Here is a 26,212-nt window from a genome sequence, read left to right on the forward strand (position 1 = left end):
CAACCAGAGTCCCGTTCAACCAGACTGAACTACACAGGTTTGAAAACACTTTTAGTCATCAAAAACTAACAATTTTTGCTAGTTTCTGTCATGTATGCTTAATGTTTATGTCTTCTAAGCATTCTGAGCCTTATATGTTACAGTTACCATGGTTACAGGCGTTGTTCTTGTTACTAAAGTTGTCATTCACAAACTGTTTGAACAGTGGGAAAGTAGGAGAAGCACAGGTGTAACTGATAAAATGATTGATGGAGTTTTCTGGGTGCTCGTATTGTTCATGCTGGCTCACTGTCACACTGTCATGGTTTAATGGGACACTTGAATAGAACAGAGACGCTGTTAATGTGATCATTTAACACCTGTACTTTTCTTACAAAGACAAATCTAAATATCCGTTATGAAAAAGATCCACTTCAGCTACTTTAAAGGATTTAAAAGCCTGACTGCCCACATTAAAGGAGACATACTCTGCTTTTTTCTGGTTTTCTGTTTTTATATCCTGTTCTGATGTCAGATGTTAAACACGGTCAAAGCTCCAAAACTTTAGATGAACGTATGTAGAAATGCTGCCTGCAAGTCAAAAGTCAGGACTTCAACCTGCTCTGAACGCTTTGTTTGCAAGGTTTTTTTCTACCTTGCCAACAAGCTGACGTTGGTTCGTCGCACATGCCCATAAATGGCCATCTGTTCTGTAGCCTTGGGTAGTAAGGCTGTTGCTAAGGTGGTTGCTAAGGTGTTTCCATGTGTTGTCCGCTCTCATATTTCAGATGTGATTCAGCTCCAACATGTATGGATGGATTTGAGAAGTTGACATTTGGAGTAAAAAAGGAGAAAAAGAAGTGAAATCCTGCTACTATAGTTTGTTTACGTAGCCTCCGGAGCCGGAGGAAGCTTCCTGAAAGCTGACCAATCAGAACAGAGTGGGCTCATCAGGAGGCGGGGCCTTAAAGAGACAGGAGCTAAAACGGCCTGTTTCAGACAGAGGCTGAACTGAGGGGCTGCATAAAGGACCAGTAGAAGATAAATAAGGAGTTTTTAACTGGAAATCATGTGAAGATATTCCAGTAGAGCCCCAGAATATGAATATAGAGCTGGAAATGTTCAGAATATGTCCTCGTTAATCCCGTATTTAAAGATAGCAGATTAAAACAATGTTAATATTGCCACTACATCCACTCTTGATAATGTTACGTTAGCTTACTTTTTTATAAACGCCAGCGTGTTCTGCATGTTTTTGAAGTTTGTCACGTTTGTTTTGTTGCTGCTTCTTGTTTTATTTTCAGTTGTTTCCGTTGGCCGTCTTTACTGGCAAAGACGTAACGTTACTGAAACACAAAATGCTGCTTACTTTTGCAACAGGACAAGCAGCTGAATTAACATCTGAACACGAGATAGTTTTGTGTGTCAGAGGATAATGTTCGACCAATCAGGAGATGCAAGGTGTGATTCTGCAGATACATGTGCAGGTTGTTTAATAAAGACTTTCAGTAACACTTTATAGTAAGGGAACATGAATTATCATCACTTCATGCATGAAAAAGCATGAATTAATTCACGTAAAACCTCATGAACTATCAGGAATGTACAAGTCAGGTTTTTATCTCGTCATTTTAACTGCAGACTTAACAATGAAGAAGACATGAACATCATTAATAACTCACAAATCATGATGATTGAAAGAAATATCTTCCCCTAGTAAACGTATTGTTCTTGCATTAAGGCATGCATAAGATAATGTTAATTCTTCTGCATCCCTGATAGTTCATGAGGTTTTTCATGCATGAAGTGATGATAATTCATGTAACACATTCACATTATCAGTATTTGTCATTTGTTAACAAAAATTGTGATATATTTTGTTATAATTCTGGTTTTCAGGTTACTTTTTCACTCGGTTTCCATCCAGTTTCTATCATGAATAAAAAAGGCTGTCATTAACACAATTAACAATGGAAACTATGACTGTAGTAAACTAAAACTAAATAATCATAAGCTTAATTCCTAAAATAACATTAGCAAAGTAGAGACCAATGAAAACATCACTGATTGGTTGTAAAAGGCGGCTTATGGGAGCTTTGATCATATGGCAGTTGTTATTGCTCAGACAAACTGAATGGAGGGATTTGAGACATTTTCTTAAGGATTTATCCCGTTGAATTTGTAAGAAGGTCGGGGTTCAGGTGACCTCTGACCACTGGCTTCCTTGTTATTGATTGTCTGATTGTTTTGAAGTTGTTTACTGCTGCTGCGATGGGAACTCTTCCGACAGATAAATTCTTGTCTCTTTTTGTCTGCCTTTCTATAATGAAACGGCGCATATAATATATTTAAGATCAAAGATTTCAAGACTATTTTCTCAACAGGCGGAAGTAGAAAGAAAGAAAGTAGTTTGTTTCCTATCGTGGTCAATGTTGGCGTCTTTTAACCATGACTGCAATCTTTCTCTAACCTTAATCTAATAGTTTTTACACCTAAATCCAACCAAGCCTTAACAATAGAGATGACACGTCATGACAACAGTCAGGAAGGTGTTAACAAGCAATGTTGTACACACCAAGTTTCCCTATCGTAACTTATAGATGGGTTTCAATCTGAATATAGTGCAAAATTTAACCTAATTTCCAGAAAATAGGTAAAAGAAAACTTGAATTCATGCTTGTTTCCTTCCACTACTGCTCTGTGCACTGAGCTCCTCTCCTCCTCCTCCTCCTCCTCCTCCTCCTCCTCCTCCTCCTCTCCATCTGTACGCATTCATGCCCCATTAATGCATGTTACTAACTTGGCTTCTTCCCCCGGAGTTTTTGTGCTTTCTCGTCTAGCAGGTGACCTTCGGTTGCGGACCGCCTGCTGCCCGTGGCTGCGGGACCTCCTGCCGTCTTAATGTAACTTATAGATAAGTTATAAATATATAAAACAGACACTTAAGGTCTATATGAATGTAATAGTATTTTTTTTTTCTTCATATATTTGAGCCATGAGGGCTGTGGATGCCTTTCTGTAGCTGTAATCCACCTGCATGAGGGCTGTCTGTCTGTCTGTCAGCGTTTATCCTGCGTGACTCTGGTTACAGAAGCATTTTCACTCAATTACAAACTTCAGTGTTTCAGAACTACTGAATAAAAAACCCTAAAATATTCTTCTAATAATCAAAATGTGGCAAGATAATAAATAAGTTCGGATGAAGAAGAGAAAAAAACATATTACTAGAGAGAGGTTTATCTGTTCAGGCCTATAATAATGATTCAGATCAAACAGTTTGACAATATTGATGTCTTCCCTTTATTTATTGATTTATTTGTCTTTATCTGTCTCTATTACTGTAACATTCATAATGTTAGAGTTAATTTGCCTGTGGCTCTGAAACATTATAAACAATCCTTACAGTCCTAACAATAATACTAAGAGGAGCTAATATTGTGTCTGTGGTGAGCAGCTGCTACTCCAGAGTTAATTTGACTTATCTTAATTTCTCCCATCACTCCTCATTGGCTCGGTTTTTCTTTGATTTTTTGTTTTTTTTTAACGTAGTAGTCGCCGCCGCTACAACTGCCACCCTTGTTTGTAGTTCTGTTGCTGAAAAGTTGAGCGCAGTCTGTGGAAATACTGGTTGATTCAAACATCGTTTTAACTGGGGGCAAAGATGTTCTCATGCAGGAAATGTGTTTGCATCAGCAGTAACTAAAAACAGCTCTGATACAGCGTCAGGAGAGAGAACATTAAACAGTAACGCTGCATCGTTTGAAGGCAGCGGGAAAGACTCCGCTAACAATGAAAACTATTATATATAAATATACTGAATGGCTAATATCACAACGGTCTATCACTAATAATTTCTGTCGGTTTATTTGGATGTTGAATAAACTTTTCTTATGCAGAAGTAACACCAAACATCACACCACCACCACCAAAAAGAAAATAAAGTTGCACTGCATTGTCTCCTCTGTCGATGGGTGTTATGGTGCGTTTAGGACCCGACGTTGGTGATGCAGGATCTGCTTCAGTTTGTGGGCCGCAGTCATGACAGCCAACAGTAGGCAGGTCAAAGGTCAGTGTGCGTGATTAGTTCATCGCTGCAGCCTAGTTTTACCTCCTTACAGCTCAGTATTGTCAGTGTTGGAAGGAGGTGAAATAAAATCATCATCTCTGTTTGAGACGTTTCTGTGGTTTTAGTCCACAATTATTTACTTAAAGATGGAAAATTCTGAACTGTGCATAGACTGAGAGAAATATTTGTATTTATCTTTCTGTGGAGTAATTTAATTTTGTGGCATAATGACACAAATATATACATAATGACACATATTACAGCAGTGATTGGATTCAGTTTAGACTGAGCAAAGTTACTGTCAGTCCACAATTGGATTTGATTAACGTCCATTTTATGAAGTTGTAACTTAAACCAATTTCATCTAAAAGTCTGATAACCTTGATAAAAAACAAAAACAAAACAAAAATACTGATGTTTTATGTTTTTTAAAAGTTAATTGAGCCAATAACTGACATGAGGCATTACAGCATTAATCATCTGCCCCAAAAGAGCAGCTCTGCAGTGACGTTTAAGTCACATGATTCATGTGCGTCGTCATTTAATCACTCAAGCTGTGTCTCATATCACATACTTCTGTTAGTACACTGTGTACACTATGTACTTACTGGCGTAGTGTGAGAATTTTGACAGGGTAGTGTTGTTTCAAATCAATCACAGCTGTTGTGTACCTACCGGAAATGACGATCGCAAATTAGCATTAGCTAGCGTTAGCATTCGCGTTATCGTTCGTGCTACTGAATCATTACAGACTGTTAAATTAACCCAAAAAACATACTGATGGCTTATATCCGACAACAGTATAGTGGTGGTTAGTGCTAAAAAAACACATGTATAACTTACATTGGAACTATGGATACTTTTCGCCCTCAATGGTCGCCATCTTGGCTACGTAGCGGAAGGGGAGGGACCACTTTTCAAACTGGAAATGGCGGCCGAGTACGTTGTTACTACGGTGCACATCGCCGCATTATACAAATGTAAGTTATACATGTGTTTTTAGTACTAAGCACCACTCTACTGTCGTCGGATATAAGCCATCAGTATATTTTTTGGGTTAATTTAGCAGTCTGTAATGATTTGGTAGCACGAACGATAACACAAATGCTAACGCTAGCTAATGATAATTTGCAATCGTCATTTCCGGTAAGTGCACAACGGCTGTGTTTGATTTGAGACGACACTACCCTGTCAAAATTTGCACACTACACCAGTTAGTACATAGTTTACACAGTCGACTAACAGAAGTATGTGATTTGAGACACAGCTCAAGTTTTCCACCTCAGCCAAGCATTTGGGGATACGTGTGTGTCTATGTGAAAACTTTTTGCAAATATGTTATAATCTGGCTCCTACATTACCCACAATTCAACTGGACTCAATTCAATCAACTGTAGAGATTCTGGTACGTTATGCTAGTAGCGGCTAATGTAGCCTGGAGCTGTTAGCCTCCAGTAGACATGAGGAGCTACAGAGGTCTGATAACCTCACTTCTCTCTAACTCCTCACCCTCAGATTGTTGTTTTTTTTAACTTTTCAAATTTGTAGTCTCAGGTGACATCACTTGAGTCAATTTATCAGATTTCACACAGCTTCCTCTGGAGACACAAAAGACTTTTTATGACTTTTTATACAGAAAACACCTGGAAACATCTGTGGAGTTCAACTTTAATGAGAAATACCTCATCGAAGCAGCCAGTCTCCATCTTGTTTGCTCCAAAATGTCACATGCAGAAAAACCCGAAGTCTCTCTGGATGTTTGGACGCTCTGTGATTCAAACATTTAGATGTTTGTTGTGTTAAAGGGAGAGTCGCACATCATCAGGACAGCCGTCAGTGAGAGTCCATCAGATCAGCGTTTTGTCGTCCACATCCTGTCCTGTCGTCTGGTTCTACATCGGAGCAAGCAGCTGGTGAGAGCACAGTGTATGTGTGTGTGTGTGTGTGTGTGTGTGTGTGTGTGCTGACTGAGTGTAAAACTGCGTTCCTGCAGGGGACAGTGACGGTCCAAACGCTCAATCACCATCACTTATCAGCCCTGCAGGGTGGCAGCGTCTCCATTCCCGCCATTCTCAACACGCCATCACTGTCAGGTGAGAAACACACAGTGTCTCCAGTCTGCTGATTCACATGTTCCAACAAACACTCTCTCCTCTGTGGCTTCAAAACCTTCAGCAGCTCTTTTAGTTATGAGTTATGGATGATTTGGATGATTTTATATTGAATACCAACGTTCACAGTGTCAATACGGGAATGAGTCACTCCTTTATGTATTGAGACAAATTAACGGGTGGATGTCAGGATGGTGGATGGGTCTCACCACCAACCTTCAGTGTTTTCTTTTTTAAAAACCACAATCTTTCTCTAACCTGAACCGTACTGTAGTTTTTGTGTAGTCACACACAGATACTGTAGACAGGAGGAACTGTAAAAACGCTGGAAATGACATTATAAAAATGTTGTTATTAAACGTAATTTTGGGTTTTGTAGAATCGTCAACAGATAAATTCCTGAAATGATGAATTTAAATGACTTGTTTTTGTCTGCCTTTCCATAATGAAACAGCACATATAATATATTTAAGATCAAAGATTTCAAGACTATTTTCTCAACAGGCGGACGTAGAAAGAAAGAAAGTAGTTTGTTTCCTATCGTGGTCAATGTTGGCGTCTTTTAACCATGACCACAATCTTTCTCTAACCTTAATATGATAGTTTTTACACCTAAATCCAACCAAGCCTTAACAAGCAATGTTGTACACACCGAGTTTCCCTGTTGTAACTTACAGCTGGGTTTCAACCCGTATCTGGTGACACGGTTTCCTACAAACATATATAGACCTTGGAAACATCTCCTATGTGTACTTGCAGCACAGGTCTAGAAGCTCTGGGAGTCCGTCCTGTCCAACATTTTGCCCTGATGAAGGTTTTACCTTTATCATAAAATACTGATATTAGACTAGAGCAGTGATTAGTCAATTAATCAAGTCCAATTCCAGATATTCACTGGTTCCAGCCTCATAAATAAGAAGATTTTATTGCTTTGCTTTGTCATATATGATCTGTGTCTTCAGTCATCGGTTGAATGAAACAAGAATGTGCCTCAGGGCTGTTTGAAATTATAAAAGACATCGTCTGTCAAAACAATTAAGTGATTAATTGAGAAAATAATGGGCAGATTAATTGCTGAACCTTTTCTTTTCTCCTTATTTGACCCTCTTGCTCCGTAGCATTGAGCCTTGAAGGCGGCGATCTTCCCCAAACTAAAAACTGCTGGATACATCTGTGTTGTGAACAGCTGTTTTTCATTCTTTCCTTGGCAAAATAAAGTAAAAAAAAAGGTGCAAACAATTCCTACCAAAGAAAGTCCTGTAATTCATGTCATACTGTCTTTATGACTCAGTGTGACTGTGAGGCCACGACCATGTTAATAAATAACACATGCTGAGTCAGAAATCCTGACATCCTGGCTCTGAAACCACATTTAAAACATCAAATAGAGAGATGCAAATCATAGAAAATATAGTTTTACCGTTAAATGTATATTTAAATGTAAAGAAATAAATATTAAGAAAAGTATAAAGATGATTTTAATGGCGAGTCAACCGTTGGTTTGTGGACTCCCGTTCTGAAGCCTTGAGTTCAGTGTTTTGACCGTCGCCATCTTGATTTTTTGGAGCTAGATGTGACCATATTTGGACGAGAGGGTGTAGCTGACCCTAACGCTAGCGCTAACAGCTAGCCTAGTTAGCACGGTGCATGTACAGTCTACAGTTAACTGTGATATTGCTAATGCTAATGCTAATTTCGGCTAGAGAAAAACAGGCTTAAAACAAAATGTGCTCACTATAAAAACTGAACATCTGAGTCTTTTAGTTCAATCAAATACTTAACAAAACTTTTTTAGGCGACCAAAACGTTACATGAACTGAAAACACACTAAAATAGTGACAGTTACGCCTGTACTGCTAATCTCGGGTTACATTACATTACGTACCAACCAAGCGGCAACCTCCAGGGCTGAAAAATGAAGCCAATGCTGAAGTGCCAAAAACTGCAGTTCCTTGAACGACCACTTGAGGCTCCAACAGCGAGTCAATCCCTATAGACCCCCATGTTAAAATGTCCAACTTTACAGCAGAAATAAACATGTTTACAGTCTGGTACAAACAACGGTTTTGGTCTCTGTAGCTAATTTCCTCTTTCATGACAACTGTACGGGGGGGGAATTTTTTTATAACTCACCCGTTTAAATTTTATTAAGCCGTAAAGTTCTGCATAATGAAGGACATGGCTGCTTTGAGTGACAGGTCCACCAGCCGCTAGGTGGCTTGTATCAGTCATTCGGCCCGCCTCTTTGTCCATTTTTAATTGGCTGGGAGTTAGGCAGAGTCACGCACTGCCAAGATGGCGATGTTCAGAATCCAACGGGTGACGTCACGGTAACTACGTCCATATTTTTATACAGTCTATGGTGACAACCAACATGGTTGCCGTGGTAGCGAAACCCTGCTTTATTGTCTATTTTACTCTAAATTGGACCATAATTTATAAAATGAACATCATGCTGTATTGAAGAAGACTTGAAACTCGTGATTGAGACCATAAACTCATCAGGAAAGTCTTTACTGAGGTAATAAATGAAGTGAGAAGTTGACTTCCATACAGTCGGACCGGTGGAGTCGGTTTATGTCACTTCCGCATTGGCCTCATTTGTCAGACCCGCAGCTTCCCGCCTGGTTTGGGACCACTCTTTGGGTGGGTGTGACATCACTGTCTCAGGCACAAAATTACATCACCACAAATCCTTCCCCCCCTTCCTCCTCCTCCTCCTCCTCCTCCTCCTCCTCCTCCTGGCCTGACCCCGCCCGTCTGGGCCGCCCCAGCTGCCAAAACAAGCGAGCGGACCGAGGCGCTGCCCTGACCTAAATTCTCCCAGCGAGACTGCTCTTAAAGCGGCAGAGACACAGACAGACAGACACCACTGAGAGACGGAGAGACACGAGCGTCGAGTCTGAGACGCAGACGGAGACGTTCAGAGACAAAGACTGAAGAGACGCAGATGGAGAGAGACAGAAAAATACAAAAACACAGACAGAAAAATACAAAAACACAGACAGAGACAGAAAAATACAGACAAAGACGGAGACAGGAAGACATATAGAGGCGACAGACGGAGACAGTGTCTTCATTCTTATTATATATATCATATTTTTCACCGAAACCTGGTTTTGATTTGTAGATTCTGGTGTGAAAATGCAGCAAACTCTGATCAATAACCGACTGATTATTATTATTATTAATACTTTGTGGAGTGTGAGATGTTCGGTATCATCGGTCTGACACGACCAATAACTTCTCACATCCTCCAAATTATGGAATATTGATGAATTGATTGATAGTTTGGCTTGTTTGAAGTTTGTCTTCTGCATCTTTATATATATTTACTTTTATACCGTTTACACAGTAAAAAATATTAAATTAAGGATAAAAGAGGACAAAAACTCACCGAACCCTCAAATCACATCCATATAAAACTAGTAATTGAATATATGATGATAGAAATGTTATGAGATTGAATAAAACTTTAATATTAAAGGTATATTATGAAGGTTCAGGCACAGTTTTGGAGACATTAGCTGTAATAATATGATCGTAAAATAGCTTCTTATAAATTAACAATATTAATTAGTAAGTGATGCTGAATTAGTGGCGTTAGGTTGATCTGGTGAATATTTATCTGCTAAAATATTTTACAATTTTTGAGGAAAATGTTTCATAAAACTGTGATAATAACGACAATAATCAGATGTAATTGACGAGCTCTCAGGTTTGTGTATCTGCTTCAATAAAACTCATCTGCTGCCACGTTCGTATTTTTACGCAGGACTTCATCTAATTTTAGCCCGTTTTTTATTTTTAGGTCAGTACAGCTGAACGTTGGTGGATGAACACACATACATGTCGATCACGTGACGCCACACACACACACACACACACACACACACACACACACACACACACACACACACACACACACACACACACACACACTGCTGAGTGCGAGCAGCAGCAGAGCTCGACGTGTGTAATCTCCACATTCACTCGATTCATTCTGGACTTTTTTAACAGCACTGAAATCAGACAGCAGAGGAACAAAACATGTAAAGACCTGCTGACGTTAACCGCAAACTCTTTCAATCATCATCATTATAAAAAAAAAGCCAAAGAAGCAAAGTGTGGACACACAGAGTGAAGCTGCTGCATGATGAGACCTGCAGGAAATGTAAAAAAAACCTTCTTCTCACCACTGAACCGAAGCACACGTTCAAATCTAGATGAATAATAAAGCGATACAGTAGTCTGGTGAGTAAAATGTATCTAATAAACCTCCACAAATATTCCAATATGAAGTCAAACCTCTAAAATTAAAGATGTAGATATTGTTTCAGAAACACTTTCAGAAACCTTGTAAGAAGCTATTAAACACCTCCTCTCATAATAACCCTTCATGTGAATAAATCATCCATCATATGGTGAGTTTTCTAAAAATCAAACTTAATATGTGAAACGTTAAATACTCCTGAAATACTGAGAACATAAAATAATATTGATGAAACAGACGTATGTTAGACTGATAATCAAGAGACGAGATGCTCACATTAAACCTAAAAATAAAAAAATATATCTGAAAACGAGACGTTTAAAATCATCCTAAAAAGTCACGAAACAAGTAAAAAACCTGCTGTTTATAATAATCAATAGACAAATAAAATCACTCAAATGGCTCCAATAGTCACTAATAGCAACAAATACTAATTAGAATAAAATGAAAAATAATAAATATTGAAAAAAAAAACCAAGTCACTTAAAAACTTTTAAATATCTTAAATAAACATTCATGTAATTAAAAAAAATACATAAAGTGAAATTCATTGACAAGACTTAAAGTAAAGTTTCTGCTGTGTGTAAAATATGATAAAAATATGTTTAAAAGTCTTTCTACATGAATGAATGATGTCTTCAGCTGGTTTGCAAACAAACATCAATCAGACAGAAAAAAGTTTCAGGTTATTTCATCCTTTTTAATCAAGTTTAGTTTCTCTGAAAAACAAAAAAAAAAACAAAAACAAAAACAAAAACAAACAGACAGCAACGAAACAGACAGTACAGACTTCATACAAGTGAACGCTAACAACAAAAGTGCAAAAAAAAAATCAAAACAAACAAAATAAAACTCCCAAAAAGTAATTTATACAAAACCAAACTGGAAAAAAAAAAGTGACACGGAGAGCGATTTAAAAAAAAACAAACAAGTCTGGATCACTTCCTGTTTTCACTTCTGCTGAAGATTTGAACATTTCGAGTGTTTCCGCTTTTTATTTTGCTGCTAAAAATGTATTAATGTTTTTATTTATCGGCTTATAATCATATCTTAATGTGTGTTGACGGGGTTCAGCCTGTTTGTGGAGCTTGAGGAGGTTTTTTTTATTTTTTATTTTGGTCAGAGGTTATTTTAGGTTTTCTGATTTACACTGTAAAAAATGAGGGTGGTGGGGGGGGAAGAAAAAAAAAACCTACCATTCAGCAGTTTGCAGTTTGCATGCTCAGCTGTTTAAAATATCAACAAAACAAATACAGAAAAAGGCTCATTTCTCAAAAAATTCAAAGACTCAAAATGAAATATATTTGAATTAAATCCAACCCACAACCTGCAGATGATATTTACTTCACAATAAAAGGCCCAACGTGGCTGATAGTTTTAATCATATTCAATAATCAGTGCACTTTCATATTCATGCCAGCAGTATCTGGAGTCTTTATTTCCTTTAAATTGTACTTTTTTCCCCAATTTTTTAAATCTTCTATTTATTTGCTCGGCTGCACATCGACCATAAATGTCTGTTCTGTAAAAAATATCATCATCTGCTGCGTCGTGTTTTCTCTCTCGGAGGTTTGATTTGCTTTATTTTTGCAGAGGCGACATTTATTTGATTGTGTTGCTGCAGAGCTCAGACATCACTGACCCGAGATCTGAGGGGGGAACCGATCGATCGATACCGCAGCGATCGATACTTTGATAGTCAAAAACGCTGCTGGTTGGATGTACGACAAGTTATTTTAACGCAGTCGCAAGGCTCAATGATATAAAATGCATTTCTGCACTTTAATATTTTTTATGTTTTTCTTTGTAAACAATCAGGAAAATCTGCAAAATCAGCATCAAAATATGTTTTCTGTGTGTTTATCTGATCTTATTTGTCTCTTGTTGGTGTTTTATAGAATTATTTTGTGCTATTAAACTGTTACGGAGGCCAGTTAGTGTCATGTGACTTCAAATGTTACCAATTAAAAATTATTTTAAATGATTTATTGAGAAATGTTTTGTTTTTTTATCAGTTTGAGAAAAAAACTCAGATTGATACAAGCAGCATTTCCAAATGAACATGAATGATGATGTGGTGAAAAGACAACTCAGCATCTTCAGCTGCATGTTTAAATTTTGGGACTTTTTAAAATGAATAGTGTATAAAAATAATAAATATGTTTTTAAGTGCTGAGCTACAAACCTGCCGCATGTTGAAATGAAGCTAAAATTACACTTCATTAAACAAAAATGTGCAAGAAAAAAAAAAAGTTCTATTATTTAAACCGTATTTTTTCCATTTTTTTTACCCTTAAAACAACAAGTTGTGTCTTCAGTCAGACCGCGGTATCGATCAGATCGTCACATGACAACATTAATATCGGGAGCTGATTGAATATGGCGGCCTGCCGATGTCAGCTGATGCACATTATAAAGATGATACACAAGCTGCACTTTTTACTCCCAAAAAATTAAATTAAATTACATTTAATTTAAATGTTGCACATTTAAGCCACCAGCTGGCTGAAAACCTCTTATCTCCATTTCTATTCGTTGATTTTAGTGCAAACTGAAACATTTCAAAGATCTGATTGATCATTTATTTTTTCAGCTCCTCAAGTGAATAAAATTGTTTAGATAATTCCAAAAATATGCACTTTAATCCATCTAAAATGAAACTGAACTAAAAGTGAGCAACTTGAGGCAACTCTATAGTGAGTCAAAGACCGTGAGATTAGGTTGAAAGCTCCGGAAAGAATCCGTAAGTAAGATTTTTATTTTTTTCCCCCCCAAAAAAGTACTTTTTCCTTCACTCAATAAAACTGTTTATATTTGTGTGTGTTTTTTTTAAATACAAGTATTTGTTTTGGAGATAGAAGTTTTCATCCTGACAGCAGCTGTATGTGTGTGTTGAAGGCCTGAAGCCCCAAAAACCTGCAGAACTACGTCCCAGCATGTCGAGGCCTCCTCCGGTCACTGTTACACAACTTTTACCGGGAAACCGGAGGTTTCAAAAAAAATAAAGCGGGATGGAAACGACAAAAGTCATGTTTTAGTTTTTTTGTTGTTGTTGTTTCTTTTTTTTTTTTTTTTTAATAAAAATTAATAATTAGGAGGTTATTTGTTTAGCCCATACAGCGGCACTTGGCGCACATGCGCAGGAGGTTTCATGCTCATACAGGCCTACACACACACACACACACACACACACACACACACACACACACACACTCTAAAACTGAAAGGGACAATGTGGGCTTATAATGAACAGAAAACACAAAAAAAAACTCTTATTTCAGCTGCGTTGTTTTGCATAATTTTACATATGAAGAGTTCTTTTCCAAATACATATATCCATTGATTTATTTAAAGGGGCTTAAAGTCAAACATTATTATTATTATTTATGCTGAAAAGCAGCAGTAAGGTTGTTTTTTTTTGCTCTCCCACATTGAAAAAAGTTCATATTTTGGATATTATCATTTTGGAAGGAAACTCTTCACAGAGAGAAGTTTTTTTTTTTTTATCATCATTATTAATATTATTATTATTATGAATATTCCGGGGTCAAACCTGAGTAGAGATATGATTTGTAGGCTTATTTTTCCTCTCAAACCCCTGATTGTTTCTGCTGATTTTAAGGCTTTATTTGTTCATTTACTTCCTCCCAAAAAAAGAAAAAGAGCAAAGAAAAAGTTTTGATTGTCTTTTTTTTTTCTCTCCTTGATTATCTCAAAATTCATAAATAGGCTAATTATTAACCCTGTATGTCTTGTTTCGCCCCCCCCTCCCCCCTCCCCCCTCCCCCCACCGCTTCCTCAATACTGATGAGTATACACTAACAAATAGAATTTAAATACATTGTACAATAAATACAAAACATAAATAAAAGACTCAAAGAAAGTACTGAAAATCTTTGTACAAGATATAAATAGCTTGAAATATACTTATAGCGTTACCTTTGGCAAGTCTAGTTTACAGTTGTACAACCCGCGGGTAACAAAAGTTTGTCCCTTTTTCAATAAAATGCGAAGAAATAATCAAAATAACCCCGTTGCACTTCGGGGCAGAATATGGCCAAAAAAGTTTCACTTCATATATATATTTTTTTGCGATCAATGTTTGATATTTACCACTTATTATTTGCCCTTAACATGACGTCTTTTGTGCGTCCTCGTCCCGGTGCCATCCACGGAGAGGTGACGGTGAGGGGGAGGAGGGGGGGAGGAGGGGAGAGAGAGGAGGGAGGAGGAGGGGGGAGTTCAGTTTAGGAAAGCGTTTGGGGTCACCCTCTTTTGATGGGACAGCACCCCGGGGAACCCCGCGGACACGCCCGGGGAGAAGGCCGGTAGGGAGCTGTTTCTGAGCGAGTCCGATAGCAGAGACTGCGGCGAGCTGCTGGTCGCCAGGCCGCCGTATCCCGGTGCGCCCTGCTGGAGATGCGGCGGCGGCGGCGGATGCGGCGGCCCTCCTCCAGGCTGCCCCGGTGCCGCTGCAGCCGCGTGTTGGGTCCCTGAGACAAAATACCCGGCAGTCTGTCCGGACAGCAGCCCGACCGGCGACGTGCTCATCCCGTAACTGTTCGTCAAGCCCAGCGCCCCGGCGGCTGACCCGCCGAGGATGGAGCGCCCCAGGTCCCCGTTGCTCAGCTGCTCCACCGCGGGCAGCAGCGACCCGTAGCCGGCAGCCTGGTTCAAAAATCCGGGTGAGGATCCGTTGTAGTGCGGGTGATGGTGGTGGTGATGGTGCAGGGAGAGAAACGGAGAAATCTGCCAGTAGAGCGGGTTGTTCGCCCGCTCGTTAATCCCCAAGCCGAGTGGAGCGAAGCGCAGACCGCGTTTCATCGCCAGCTTGCCCCGGGAGGTGGCGGAGCGCCTGCGGAGCTTCCCGGTAGTCCCCCCGATGAAAACATCATCGCTGCTCGGGTCCAGCATCCAGTAGTTCCCCTTCCCCGGGTCGTCGTAGTGCCTGGGCACCTTGACAAAGCACTTATTGAGGCTCAGGTTGTGCCGGATGGAGTTCTGCCAGCCCTGCTTGTGCTCCCGGTAATACGGGAAGTTTTTCATGATAAACTCATAGATGCCGTTCAGCGTGAGCCGCTTCTCGGGGCTCTGCCGGATGGCCATCATGATCAGGGCGTTGTAGCTGAACGGAGGCTTGTCATATTTCCCGTTTTTCCCGCTATTATTGCCGTTATTATTCTGCTCCGGTGTTGCCTTGGCGCCGTCCCCTCCTCCGCCTCCCCCACCGCCCTCCTCCTCCTCTTCCCCCTGCTCCTCCTTGCCCGGTTTCTCCGGGTCCAGCGCGCCGGCTGTGGAGTCTACCTCCGGTGGGTCCAGCGACTTCTCAGAGTCAGAACCCGGAGAGGGAGAGAGGGTCCCGGGGATGCCGATGACCGCGGCGGCGGCGGCGGCGGCGGCAGCAGCAGCGGAGTCCGTTCTGTCGCACTTGGAGGGCAGCAGGAGGCTCTTGATGCTGAAGGAGGAGGACCGGTGGACGGTCGGCGGGTCTTTTACATCCTCCATGCCCGGTGGCAGGTCTCCCAAAAAATACGAGGAATAAATAATAATAAAAAAAATAACAACAACAACAACAACAACAACAACTCCAAGCTCGTCCACCTCCGTTATCCGGGCTGGAAACGAAAGAGAGACAGAGAGGAGAGAGAAAGGAGGGTCAGGATGAGAGATGCATGGATGGAGGAGTGGAGAGAGAGAAAAGAGACAGACAGAGAGAGAGAGAGAGAGAGAGAGAGAGAGAGAGAGAGAGAGAGAGAGAGAGAGAGAGAGAGAGAGAGCGTGGCTTGGATGTGGAGAAATTAGTAATTAAGGAGGTTCCGACTCGCGGCTACATCACGGAGAGGAGGAGCTTCTCCAACTTGGTGATTTTGTCAACAAATCCTCTTTTCTGCTTCTTCCTCTCCGTCTCTCCGTCTTCAAACGGAGACTCTGACGACCTTTAATGTCTCCAAAAAACACAAACCTGTCATTTTTATCTGCTCTCTTTAATCTCCCCTCTTCCCGTCGGTGTTTACGCGCGTGCACCTCTCCCCCTAAATTCGCTCTTGTAATTGTGCCGTGCGTCACGCATCACCCTCCTCTCAGCGCATGTGTGCGTAAAATCCCGTCCTGAGCTTGTGCGTAAAAGCGCACGTCTCTCTCTCTGTGTGTGTGTGCGCGCGCGCGCCTGTGCGTGTGCGTAAAAGCGCGCATGCAGGCATTCGGGGCAGGCAGCCTCCTCGGCTTTGTTTTCTCAACGACAATAATAGTTTGAATTCATGTCGGCAAACACAGCGCGTGCACGGTCAGTGTGCGCTCATGTGTGTGGTTTTTGGGAAAGGAGGAGGAGGAGGAGGAGGAGGAGGAGGAGGAGGAGGCGGGGTGAAGCATTGTCTACTAATAAAAATCATTGTGCCAGGCAGGAAGCATGAGCGCGCGCGCACAGGCACGCAAGCACACACACACACACACACACACACACACACACGCAGGCAGCAGGTCTGACGCTGTAACCAGAGCGCCTCCTGTTGGCAGCAGTCAGAATTACAAATGAATCTGTTTATTTTCTGACTGCTGTAAGTAAACTTAATAATAATTATACTTATTAATTTATCATTATTATTATTATCATTATTATTATTATAGATGATCCATCTTGTTCGTTAAGCTCTTAAAACCTGATTTTTCTCCTAATTTTTTTCCTTCAGTTGGTTTTAAATGCAGTAAAAAAAACTTTCTCCAGTGTTTCAATGTCACATGTTTACATTGAGTCAAACTCAGGACTCCATATTTAGTGAAGATAAACTGGTGGTTTTAAGGTGTGTTTTTAATGCAAAACAATATGTTAAATGACAATAAAATGAGGAGAATTAGTGATTCTACAGCAGAATTATATTCCAGGCTGTGTGAGGAAACAGTTTTTAGAACATAAAGACGTTATATAAAATAAATCTGAACATTTAAATGAATTAATATAATGTAAAAAGAATGTTTTTAACTTCTTAGAGTGGTGGAAGATTTCAACTCTATTATTAAAACTTGACCACATGAAACTGACTGAGAGTTTAAATAATGTTGGCATTTAACATATTGTCTATATTTACATCGTCCTCATTAATGTATCAATTAAAATATCAACTGTGTGTGTGTGTGTGTTAAGCTGCTGTTAGTAGCAGATATTTTAAAATAAAAATCTTTCTTTAGGCCTTTATTTATCTAAACATGACGTAACTTCCTGTTAAAACGTTGCGTCTCGGACTGTTTTCCTACATATGTGAATATTAAATCGTAAAACCGGATCAGGACTCGGGCGCTGCGGTCTCGTGGCGTCCTCGGCCGGGCCCGCGGGCCATATAGAGGGGGCAGGCCTTGAGCACGTGCATCTCTTTGTTCCCAACTATTAATGAATCAGTACGAACGTTTTTTCATATATAATACACATTATAATCATCGTCACGTGACCTCTGCACAGGAGTCAATAACTTCATCCATCGATAATTCAACGCACCGCCCGGCGCATGCGCGTGTCCTGCAGGTGAGTACAGGTGTTTATAGTGGAGGCTCCGCTCTGCTGCAGATTTAATACAACTTTTATTTAATGAATGTATTACTGCAGTTTGTTGTCTGTATTGGTTTGTTTACGGCTGTTCAGATTGTTGTTGTTTACATCATTTCATATTATATCACCAGGCTGAACATATGGATCATAAAAGAGCTGCTGGACCCCCGTTAACCCCCTCCTCACCTCCCTGCTCTGTGTCTCTAAACTGGAATAATACGCCCAGATTAAACATTAATGTAGAAATATGCAACATATAAGCACAAAACTTCAACAGATTTTGACGCAGCGACTCTTAAAGCCTTTTACTCATCAATTAAAGCAGATTATTTTCTCAATTAGTCGATTATTCATTTTGAGCCCGAGGTGATGGTTTCATATATCTTGTTTTGTCTGATCAACAGTCCAAAAAACATATAAAACATATTCAGTTTATGAATAAAACCATTAGTCGACTAATCGCAGCTCTAGCAGGTCGATCATGTTATCAATTAATCATTTTTGTCTATAAAACGTCAGGAAGTATTGAAAATGAAAAAGTTATGTATTCAAATAACTTGTTTCCTCACGTTTGAGAGGCTGGAAACTCATTTAGAAAGATTAATCAATCATCAAAATAGCTTCTGATTAATTTTCTGTCGATCGACTGATTGATTCATGTCGTGCTTTATGGCTTCATTTCCCCCCAAATTTCCAGTGAAGTTAAGCGAGTCCAGCAGACTTACAGTAAGCCTGCAGCTTTTAGGGCTCCTGGAGATTTGCCTGCTTGTTAATCCAGCTCTGCTGCTGCTGGCTGGCTGCAGGCGAGTGAAGCACTTTTAGGCAGTTAAAATAAACAGCAAACATTCTTCTAAACATATTTTTCCAAAACACAATAAATGATTTAATTTTTTTTTTTTGGAGTCGCAGCCGAAAGAACAAACCTGACAGAACTTTTCATCCTTTAGTTGAACTGAACTGTGTTTTTAAAGAAAGTTTCACCTTTTACAGTTAAAAAATACAGTTTGTTGACTGACAGTAACACAGACTAGTCACAATTATTTATATTTATTTGTTACATAAATTCCAGTTTAATACAGTTTTTTTTTAAAAAAATCACATATTTGTCATTTTTTCTCCTGGTTGCAGCTTCTCCTCTGTGATGTTTCCTCCTTTCATCAGTTTCATGTCACTGGTTCATCAGTCAAAGATCAAAACTCTTAAAATCCCACCAAAGTTTTTTTAAGTGATGTTTTTAATTTTTCAGTTTAATTTCACAGTTTGGAGTCGCAAGAAAAAAAAAGAAAAAAAAACGTTTATCTGAAACAAAACATGTTGTTAAAATTTGAACAGATTTCACAAACTGCCTTCAGTGTCTCACACACTGAGCTCCGTGATCACTGTTTGTTTGCACTCACTGCAGATTTTGTATGACAACAAAGCTGAAATCCAGATTACACACACACACACACACACACACACACACACACACACGAGGCCTTCCTCCTCCAATCTGCCGTATTAAATCTCTGCTGTGTTTTAGTGCCAGATGGTGCTTCTGTTTAACTTTAACCAGATCTGTACCTCCAACAAAGGCTCTGTTTGGGCTACACACACACACACACACACACACACACACACACACACACACTACCTCTGATACCCTAAAACATGAGATTAAAGACAATTTGATACGATTTGTTATGAGATGGATTTTTGTAGTTTTGTCACTAATAATAACACTTTTTTCACCAGTTTAAAGGACACATATTCTGCACATTTACAGGTATATATGTATATTCTGGGGCTCTACTGGAATATCTTTGCATGATTTCCAGTTAAAATGATCTTCTACTGGTCCTTTATGTAGCCCCTCAGTTCAGCCTCTGTCTGAAACAGGCCGTTTTAGCTCCTGTCTCTTTAAAGGGGACGTATTATTAGTATTTTCCTTATTTTCAGACATACATATATATATATATATATAATGTCACAATGTCGGATGTTCATGTTAAAAGTGGCCGACGTGTCAAATAACGAGGTAAACGTATGTAGCAGTATTCCCTGTGAGCTTCAGACTGCTCTGAACGCTAAGTTTCCAAGGTTTTTTTCTACTTTCAGCCCGAGCTGATGTCATTTCGTGACGGATTTCTTTATATGGACATCTGCTACATGCACGAGTTCGCTGCTCTGCTCAGGGAGTAGTTGCGCCGAGCCTCGACGCCATTACACACCACAGCAAAGTAAAATAAGTAGTTCACCTGTTGGAGGTGTGCTGGTCGTCTGCAGCTCTTCATCATACATCATCATCACTGTGGCTGTTTCTGCTTCTACTCTTCCTCCCTGCGTTATTTCTGACCCGCTCAACAAATAGCTCCAAATAGCTCCATATGTCGTTTTTTCGACTGGTTTTTAGCGCCGCTAACGAAGCTCCGCTAAGTCAGTCAGTGAGGATCACGTTTTTACTTCCTGTAAATTCTTCCCAATAAAAGTCTCCAGTTGGTTAGTCATTAAAAGCTTTTAATTTGAAGCAGTAAAGCAGGAAATGTTTGGACACAACTCTGATACATAAAGCTGACCAATCAGAACAGAGTGGGCTCATCAGGAGGCGGGGCCTTAAAGAGACAGGAGCTAAAACGGCCTGTTTCAGACAGAGGCTGAACTGAGGGGCTGCATAAAGGACCAGTAGAAGATAAATAAGGAGTTTTTTTTAACTTTTGAATCATGCAGAGCTACTCTAGCGGAGTCCAGAAGTAAAAATTTAGAGCTGAAATGAGCATAATAGGTCCTCTTTAATGCCCCCCTCCTGATGAACCCGCTCTGTTCTGATTGGTCAGCTTCAGGAAGGTAGAAAAAAAACAACACAAACGAAGCGTTCAGGTCAGGTTGAAGCCCCGACTTTTGACTTGCAGGCACCTCAAGTTTTGGAACTTTGACCATGTTTAACATCCGACATCATAACAGGATATAAATGACAGAAAACCACAAAAAGCAGAATATGTCTCCTTTAATATCTGCGATCTGTGAACGTGATGACATCACTAAAGAGAAACATGTCTGTCATTTTTGACTCTGTGTTAAAATTTGACAAACATATAAATAAGCATTAGCAGTGGCTTTTCCTGCATTAGGTCGATTTGGAGATCTGGAGGGTCGTCTCTATTAACTCTCTTAATGTTTCAGTCTTTCCCATAATTCACCTGAAGCTGGTTGAAAATGCAGCAGCTGGACTCCTCACTGATACCAATAATCCCTTTACTGGTTCCCACTGAGATATAGAACTGATTTTAACATGTTTTTATTTGTTTTTAAAGCTCTGCGTAGATTCTCTGATCTCCTCAATCCATATTCAACTTCCAGACTCTCTGATCGGTTATTCCTCTCTCTTCCATCTTCCCAATCAAAATCCAAAAGCTTTTTTTTCCATTTCTGCCCCCAGATTGTGGACCAGTTTGCCCCGAACTGCCAGATCTTCCCCTTCAATTAGCACCTTTAAATCCCGGCTAAAGACCCAACTGAATATGATTGTATTTGAGTCTCCTTAATCGTAAGTATAACGATAAAACTATTTTAAACTTGTCTTATTTTCTAAATTTCTCTGTAAAGCAGTTTAGTCAACACCTGGTTTTAAATGTGCAATAAAACTTTTACCCAATCTGTCACTTCCTGCTTCAACTTTGACCTACTGTACTTGCCGTAATTGTACTCGTGTCCTCAGAGCTTTCAGTTCGACCTCCAAACAAACTGGTTTTCCGATCTGATCATCTGATTACATTGCTGGACCCACCAGACTTCTTTTTAGTGACGTCAGCATGTTGCCAGATCTCAGCGATTAACCTGGTGAGGAAAATAACACCCGAGTTACACGTCGTCATCTGGAACGATCTCTCGGTGAACATTAACAGGATGGAGAAGGTAACTTTAAAAAGATGCTCAACAGACAATGACAACAAATGTTGCTTATAGGACTCAATGTGCTCTTACATTAATGATTATGGGCTTAACCACTTACCATAAGGTAAGCAGCCTGCACTGTAAGCTTGCACCATAAGGGGAAACTCCATTCATCTATCCGTTGTCATTACCTGATTATCCTGAGCAGGGTTGCAGTGGGTGGGGGGGGTCTGACCTACTGGATGAGAGGAAGAGTTTAACCCCGACACATGTGGAAGGACACAGGATGAATCCCAACGTCCAGACTCGCAGACCGACGTGCTGTGACGTGTTCACCGTCGTCATGTCCAGTCTTTGAGGCCATAAAAGGCTTTATTAGTCGGGGGCTGAAGGAAAATACATATTCCCAGTTCTAATCCTGTGTCCCTGTATTAACTGGTCATGTATCTCTTGTTATATGACACATATATGTACAATAAATAATTTTTCAGTGTTTTTACAGCAACCTCTGTCTTTTCACTTCCTATAAAATGTTTTCAAATGTTTGATGACTCATCTTGAACTCAAAAATTCTACCAATGAAATGTGAGTCTAGTTAACCGCAAGCATCATATAAAACAGCACTGTACTGTTTGTGAGTCGTAGCAGCTAACAGAGCAATATGGAGAGAGACGGGAAGAGATGTGCGTTTGGATATCGGAGGACAAAAACTGTGTTTCATTTGCAAGTAATGTTGCTGAAGTCTGATTCATTCACGTCTCCCTCGTCGTCCTCTTGATCTAACGACAGGTAAGAGAGGTCTGTCCTCTGTAGCTGAGTATCGCATCAAACTCAACACTTTTAAGCATTTAACCAATTAAATGTGAAGTATTTGATTTAAACACACCACTCAAAGCTGAACTCAAACTTCTGTTTCACTGCGACTTCACTCGTTTCCATTATGATCAATCAAAATTTATGACCCTGTAATTCATTTGAAAGAACGTTGTTGAATGTTTTTAGTGGTGCTGACTTATGCAATATAAACCTCACTGCATCTGTTCACTTACAGGCCTACGTAAAAAATATATTATATTTTGTTATGACTCTAACTTTTACGTTGCCGTACACCTTCTATGAACCATGGGTAATCTTCAGAGCGAAGTCTGCAGCTCAGGCAGACTCTCAGGTCTCTTGTGCACTTGAGGAATTGTGGATTTAGACGTTGACACTCTCAGACTTCCCGGGAACGCATCAGTTAGATACGCAAGCCCACAAGAGCGGGAAAGTCTGGACGTTTGGATTCAACTGAGTTGAGCTGAAGGATTTCCAGTGAGTTTTAAATGATAACCTCTAGAGAATATGTCACTCTTTTTCTCGGGATTCCCACGATTTTTCACCATAGATGAAATTTTGATTCTAAAAGCAGAACTGAAGTTAATCATGAAAGATGTTTTACTAATTTTCTGATGGTTTGATAGTGAAACAACAATTCCTCTTAAAAGTAAACTATCTTTGATGTGAAAACAAGACTAGGCTAGCAGCTGATTTGAGCTAAATGCTAACATCAGTATGCTACCTCCACAGTCTGAGCTGTCAGTGTGTAGTGTGTTGGTCGTGGCTCGTAGTGACTCTGCAGCTCCTCTCGGCTTTACGGAGCTTTATAGTGAGTTTCAGCTCATTGTTTATCTGTCTGGCTGCAACTTTACTGTTTTGCTTCACTCTCAGTGCTCTCATAGCGTCGTTTTCAGAGTAAAAGCTGTAAAAAGCCGCTGTACACTACCTGCTCAGCACCAAACAGCAAACAGACACAGTTAGCTGTAGGGTTGCAACAGATTATAGTTGATCCGTGATCAGTACGGATTGCCCCCCCCCCCCCCACGGTTTGGCACACATGTGAACCGCGGATTAATTGCAAAATTTAATATCTCATTTAAAATAAAGTAAACTGCTGTAAGTACAAGTCATGGACAGACAGCGTATGTTTACACGCTGTTTAATGTGCTGCAGCTGAGCAGCTAATTAGCTACGTAGCTGCTAACTGACGTTAGCGATGCACTTTTCCCTAAATTAATGTTTGTTTGGTGGCTCGTTCAACAAGCTGCAGGACAAGATGTGTGTTCACATTTTTAAGTTATGAAGTTTTGATGATGTGGACACAGACTGTTGTTTCATTCACTACCGTGTTTAAAAGGAGGGTATCATGTTTCATATCGCAATTTAATTTAACAATTGAGCTTTGATAAGATTTTAACATTGGACATCTTGAATGTTGTCTTCATTTAAGACCATGGGCAAATGTTTCTTGCTGTAACCTAAGTGTTTTACAGATATCTTTTTTTTTTTTTTTTTTGCTGATCCGAAAAATGATCCGATCCTTGACTGAAATCCGTGATACGATCCGAACCGAGAGTTTTGTGATCCGTTGGACCCCTAGTTAGCTGTAGACTAGCTGGTGAACATAGTGGAGCATTTAGCAGCTAAAGAGCCAGATATTTCCCTCAGGAGTTGGTGGAGAACAAAAACAGAGCTAAAAGAGAGTGAATATTGGACTTAAATTCACCAGGTGGACAGAAACACGACTCCAAATGAATGATATTGTTGCTCCGTAACTGCTGGATGTGGAAATAAGCAACTGTTTGCTAACAAGTTCGACATACCAACTTAAAAAGCTGATGATGTGTGAGTGTCATGTTCACTACTATGACAAAAGTACATTTTCTGCAGGTTTGAGTAGAGTATTGATGTAGTAACTTTCCATCACTGACTGAGACCACCTGACAAGGAAAGTCTGTCTGCTCGTTTGCTCCACAGCAGCCCAAACAAACCAAATCAGAGTTTTCTGTGTTTCTGCTCCGACAGAAGAACCTTGCAGAACTCTTCTTCTCCTCTTTGCTCCTGCTTCATCTCCACAGTCGGACAGTTTCAGCGTCGGTCGGTGGTGTCAGTTTTTTCCGCTGGCTGAGCTCGCCGACCAGCTGCACAGATTACAGCACTGTTGCCAAAACAGCGCAAGTATTTATAAGCAGCTTTTAAGAGTTAGATTATCATGAGTCTGCTCTCACAAAACATGAACTTGGCTGACTCCTCGTTCTCGTAAGCTCTCTCCGCCGAGGAGGGGGGACAGAAACCTGATGCAACCACCCCTGGCTTTCACTTTACAGTTCTTTACAGTACACCTCCCTCTGAACTTCAGGACCTACTGCTGTTTTCTTGGAAGAGGTGAGTCTCAGTGAAGCGCTCGTCTCTTATTGATTTCACCTGTTAAATCCGATTTAGTCATCAGGGAGAGGAGACACTGGAAGGAAGGAGAGTTAAAGATTCAAGGTACATCCCTGAATATCTCCCATGTTTCCCCGGTTACATGCAAGTTTTCTTATTGGATCACTTTTCACTGCTTGATCACCTTTTTTATTGTAAATCAGTTATTGATTGGATGCTGCGGAGTGGACAAACAAAAAGTTTATTACTCCCAAATTTTATATGTAATCTGTGTTCTGATTCACCATCTAGTTTAAAACAGAGGATGTGTAGGTCTCATTAGTGAAAGTCTCTTCATTCATTAGGAAGATTTTTCTCTTCATGATGTTATTTCCCACATTAACTTTGATGATGGATAATATTATAGTCAGTGAGATGAGAAGAGTTTGCTGACTGTCAGTAAGAAACATATTTTAATTGTTTATCTTCATTTCTATTCAGTGAAGTCGAAACTTCCTGAGCGTCAGTAGAAACTATACATAATGTCCACTTTCTGTAGAATGAGTTTTGAAGCGCATGTTAAGACGCTAACTAAATCATGTTTCTTTCACCTGAGAAACAGCCAAACTCCGGTCTGTGGTATCAGGAAATGAAATGGAGATGTTAATATGTTTGGACTACTGTAACTCTCTTTTTACCTGTCTTAATAAATCTTCCATACAACGCTTACAAACTGTCCAAAACGCTGCTGCTGCTGCTGCTGCTGCTCTGCTTTTAACACAATCCAACAGATGGTCACATACAACTCCTCTTTTAATCTCATTGCACTGGCTTCCAGTAAATTTTAGAATTCATTTTAAGATTTTGGTGCTCACTTATAGAGCCCTACATGGCTCCACAGTACATTAATGACCTTCTGCACCCCTACAGCACCAGTCGAGCTCTTAGATCCTCCACCCAGGGCTTTCTACGTGAACCCCGTACACATTTTAAGACCTGGGGGGGGGGGACTGTGCCTTCCAGTCAGCAGCCCCAAAGCTTTGGAACAGTCTTCCAACAAGCTTAAGGTCCTTGGATAATGTAGACTCCTTTAAAAACCCATTTGTTCAGACAGGCATTTGGGTAGTATGTGATATTTTATCCTAATTTGTCCATTTTATCTGCTCGGCTTGTGTATTTTATCTGGTGTCTTTGCT

General features: G+C 40.0%; 2 protein-coding genes and 1 long non-coding RNA gene across 4 annotated transcripts in view; 1 reads left to right on the plus strand and 2 right to left on the minus strand.

The window, feature by feature from the left end:
- The window catches only part of LOC121911227 (G-protein coupled receptor 4-like), a 723,099-nt gene that overhangs the window by 379,713 nt on the left and 317,174 nt on the right, over nucleotides 1-26,212 (minus strand). The window lies entirely within an intron of this gene.
- On the plus strand, nucleotides 1,032-22,058 carry LOC121911244. Of its 2 annotated transcripts, none has more exons than XR_006099790.1 (6): nucleotides 1,032-2,882; nucleotides 3,969-4,045; nucleotides 5,851-5,958; nucleotides 6,039-6,138; nucleotides 21,382-21,489; nucleotides 21,661-22,058. It is a non-coding gene; the product is annotated as an uncharacterized LOC121911244 (long non-coding RNA). The 2 variants fall into 2 exon arrangements; XR_006099791.1 differs by having other exon boundaries at nucleotides 21,733-22,058.
- LOC121911210 (forkhead box protein G1-like) lies at nucleotides 14,282-16,110 on the minus strand. The gene has a single exon (XM_042432494.1). The coding sequence runs from the start codon at nucleotides 15,932-15,934 to the stop codon at nucleotides 14,672-14,674; it is 1,263 nt and encodes a 420-aa protein (XP_042288428.1). The 5' UTR covers nucleotides 15,935-16,110; the 3' UTR covers nucleotides 14,282-14,671.

This window comes from Thunnus maccoyii, chromosome 14 (assembly GCF_910596095.1).
Source record: "Thunnus maccoyii chromosome 14, fThuMac1.1, whole genome shotgun sequence".
In the NCBI taxonomy this organism is placed as follows: Eukaryota; Metazoa; Chordata; class Actinopteri; order Scombriformes; family Scombridae; genus Thunnus; species Thunnus maccoyii.

Bases quoted from the DNA above. Each gene is read 5' to 3' on its own strand.
- LOC121911210 (XM_042432494.1), bottom strand. From the start codon at position 15,934: ATGGAGGATGTAAAAGACCCGCCGACCGTCCACCGGTCCTCCTCCTTC.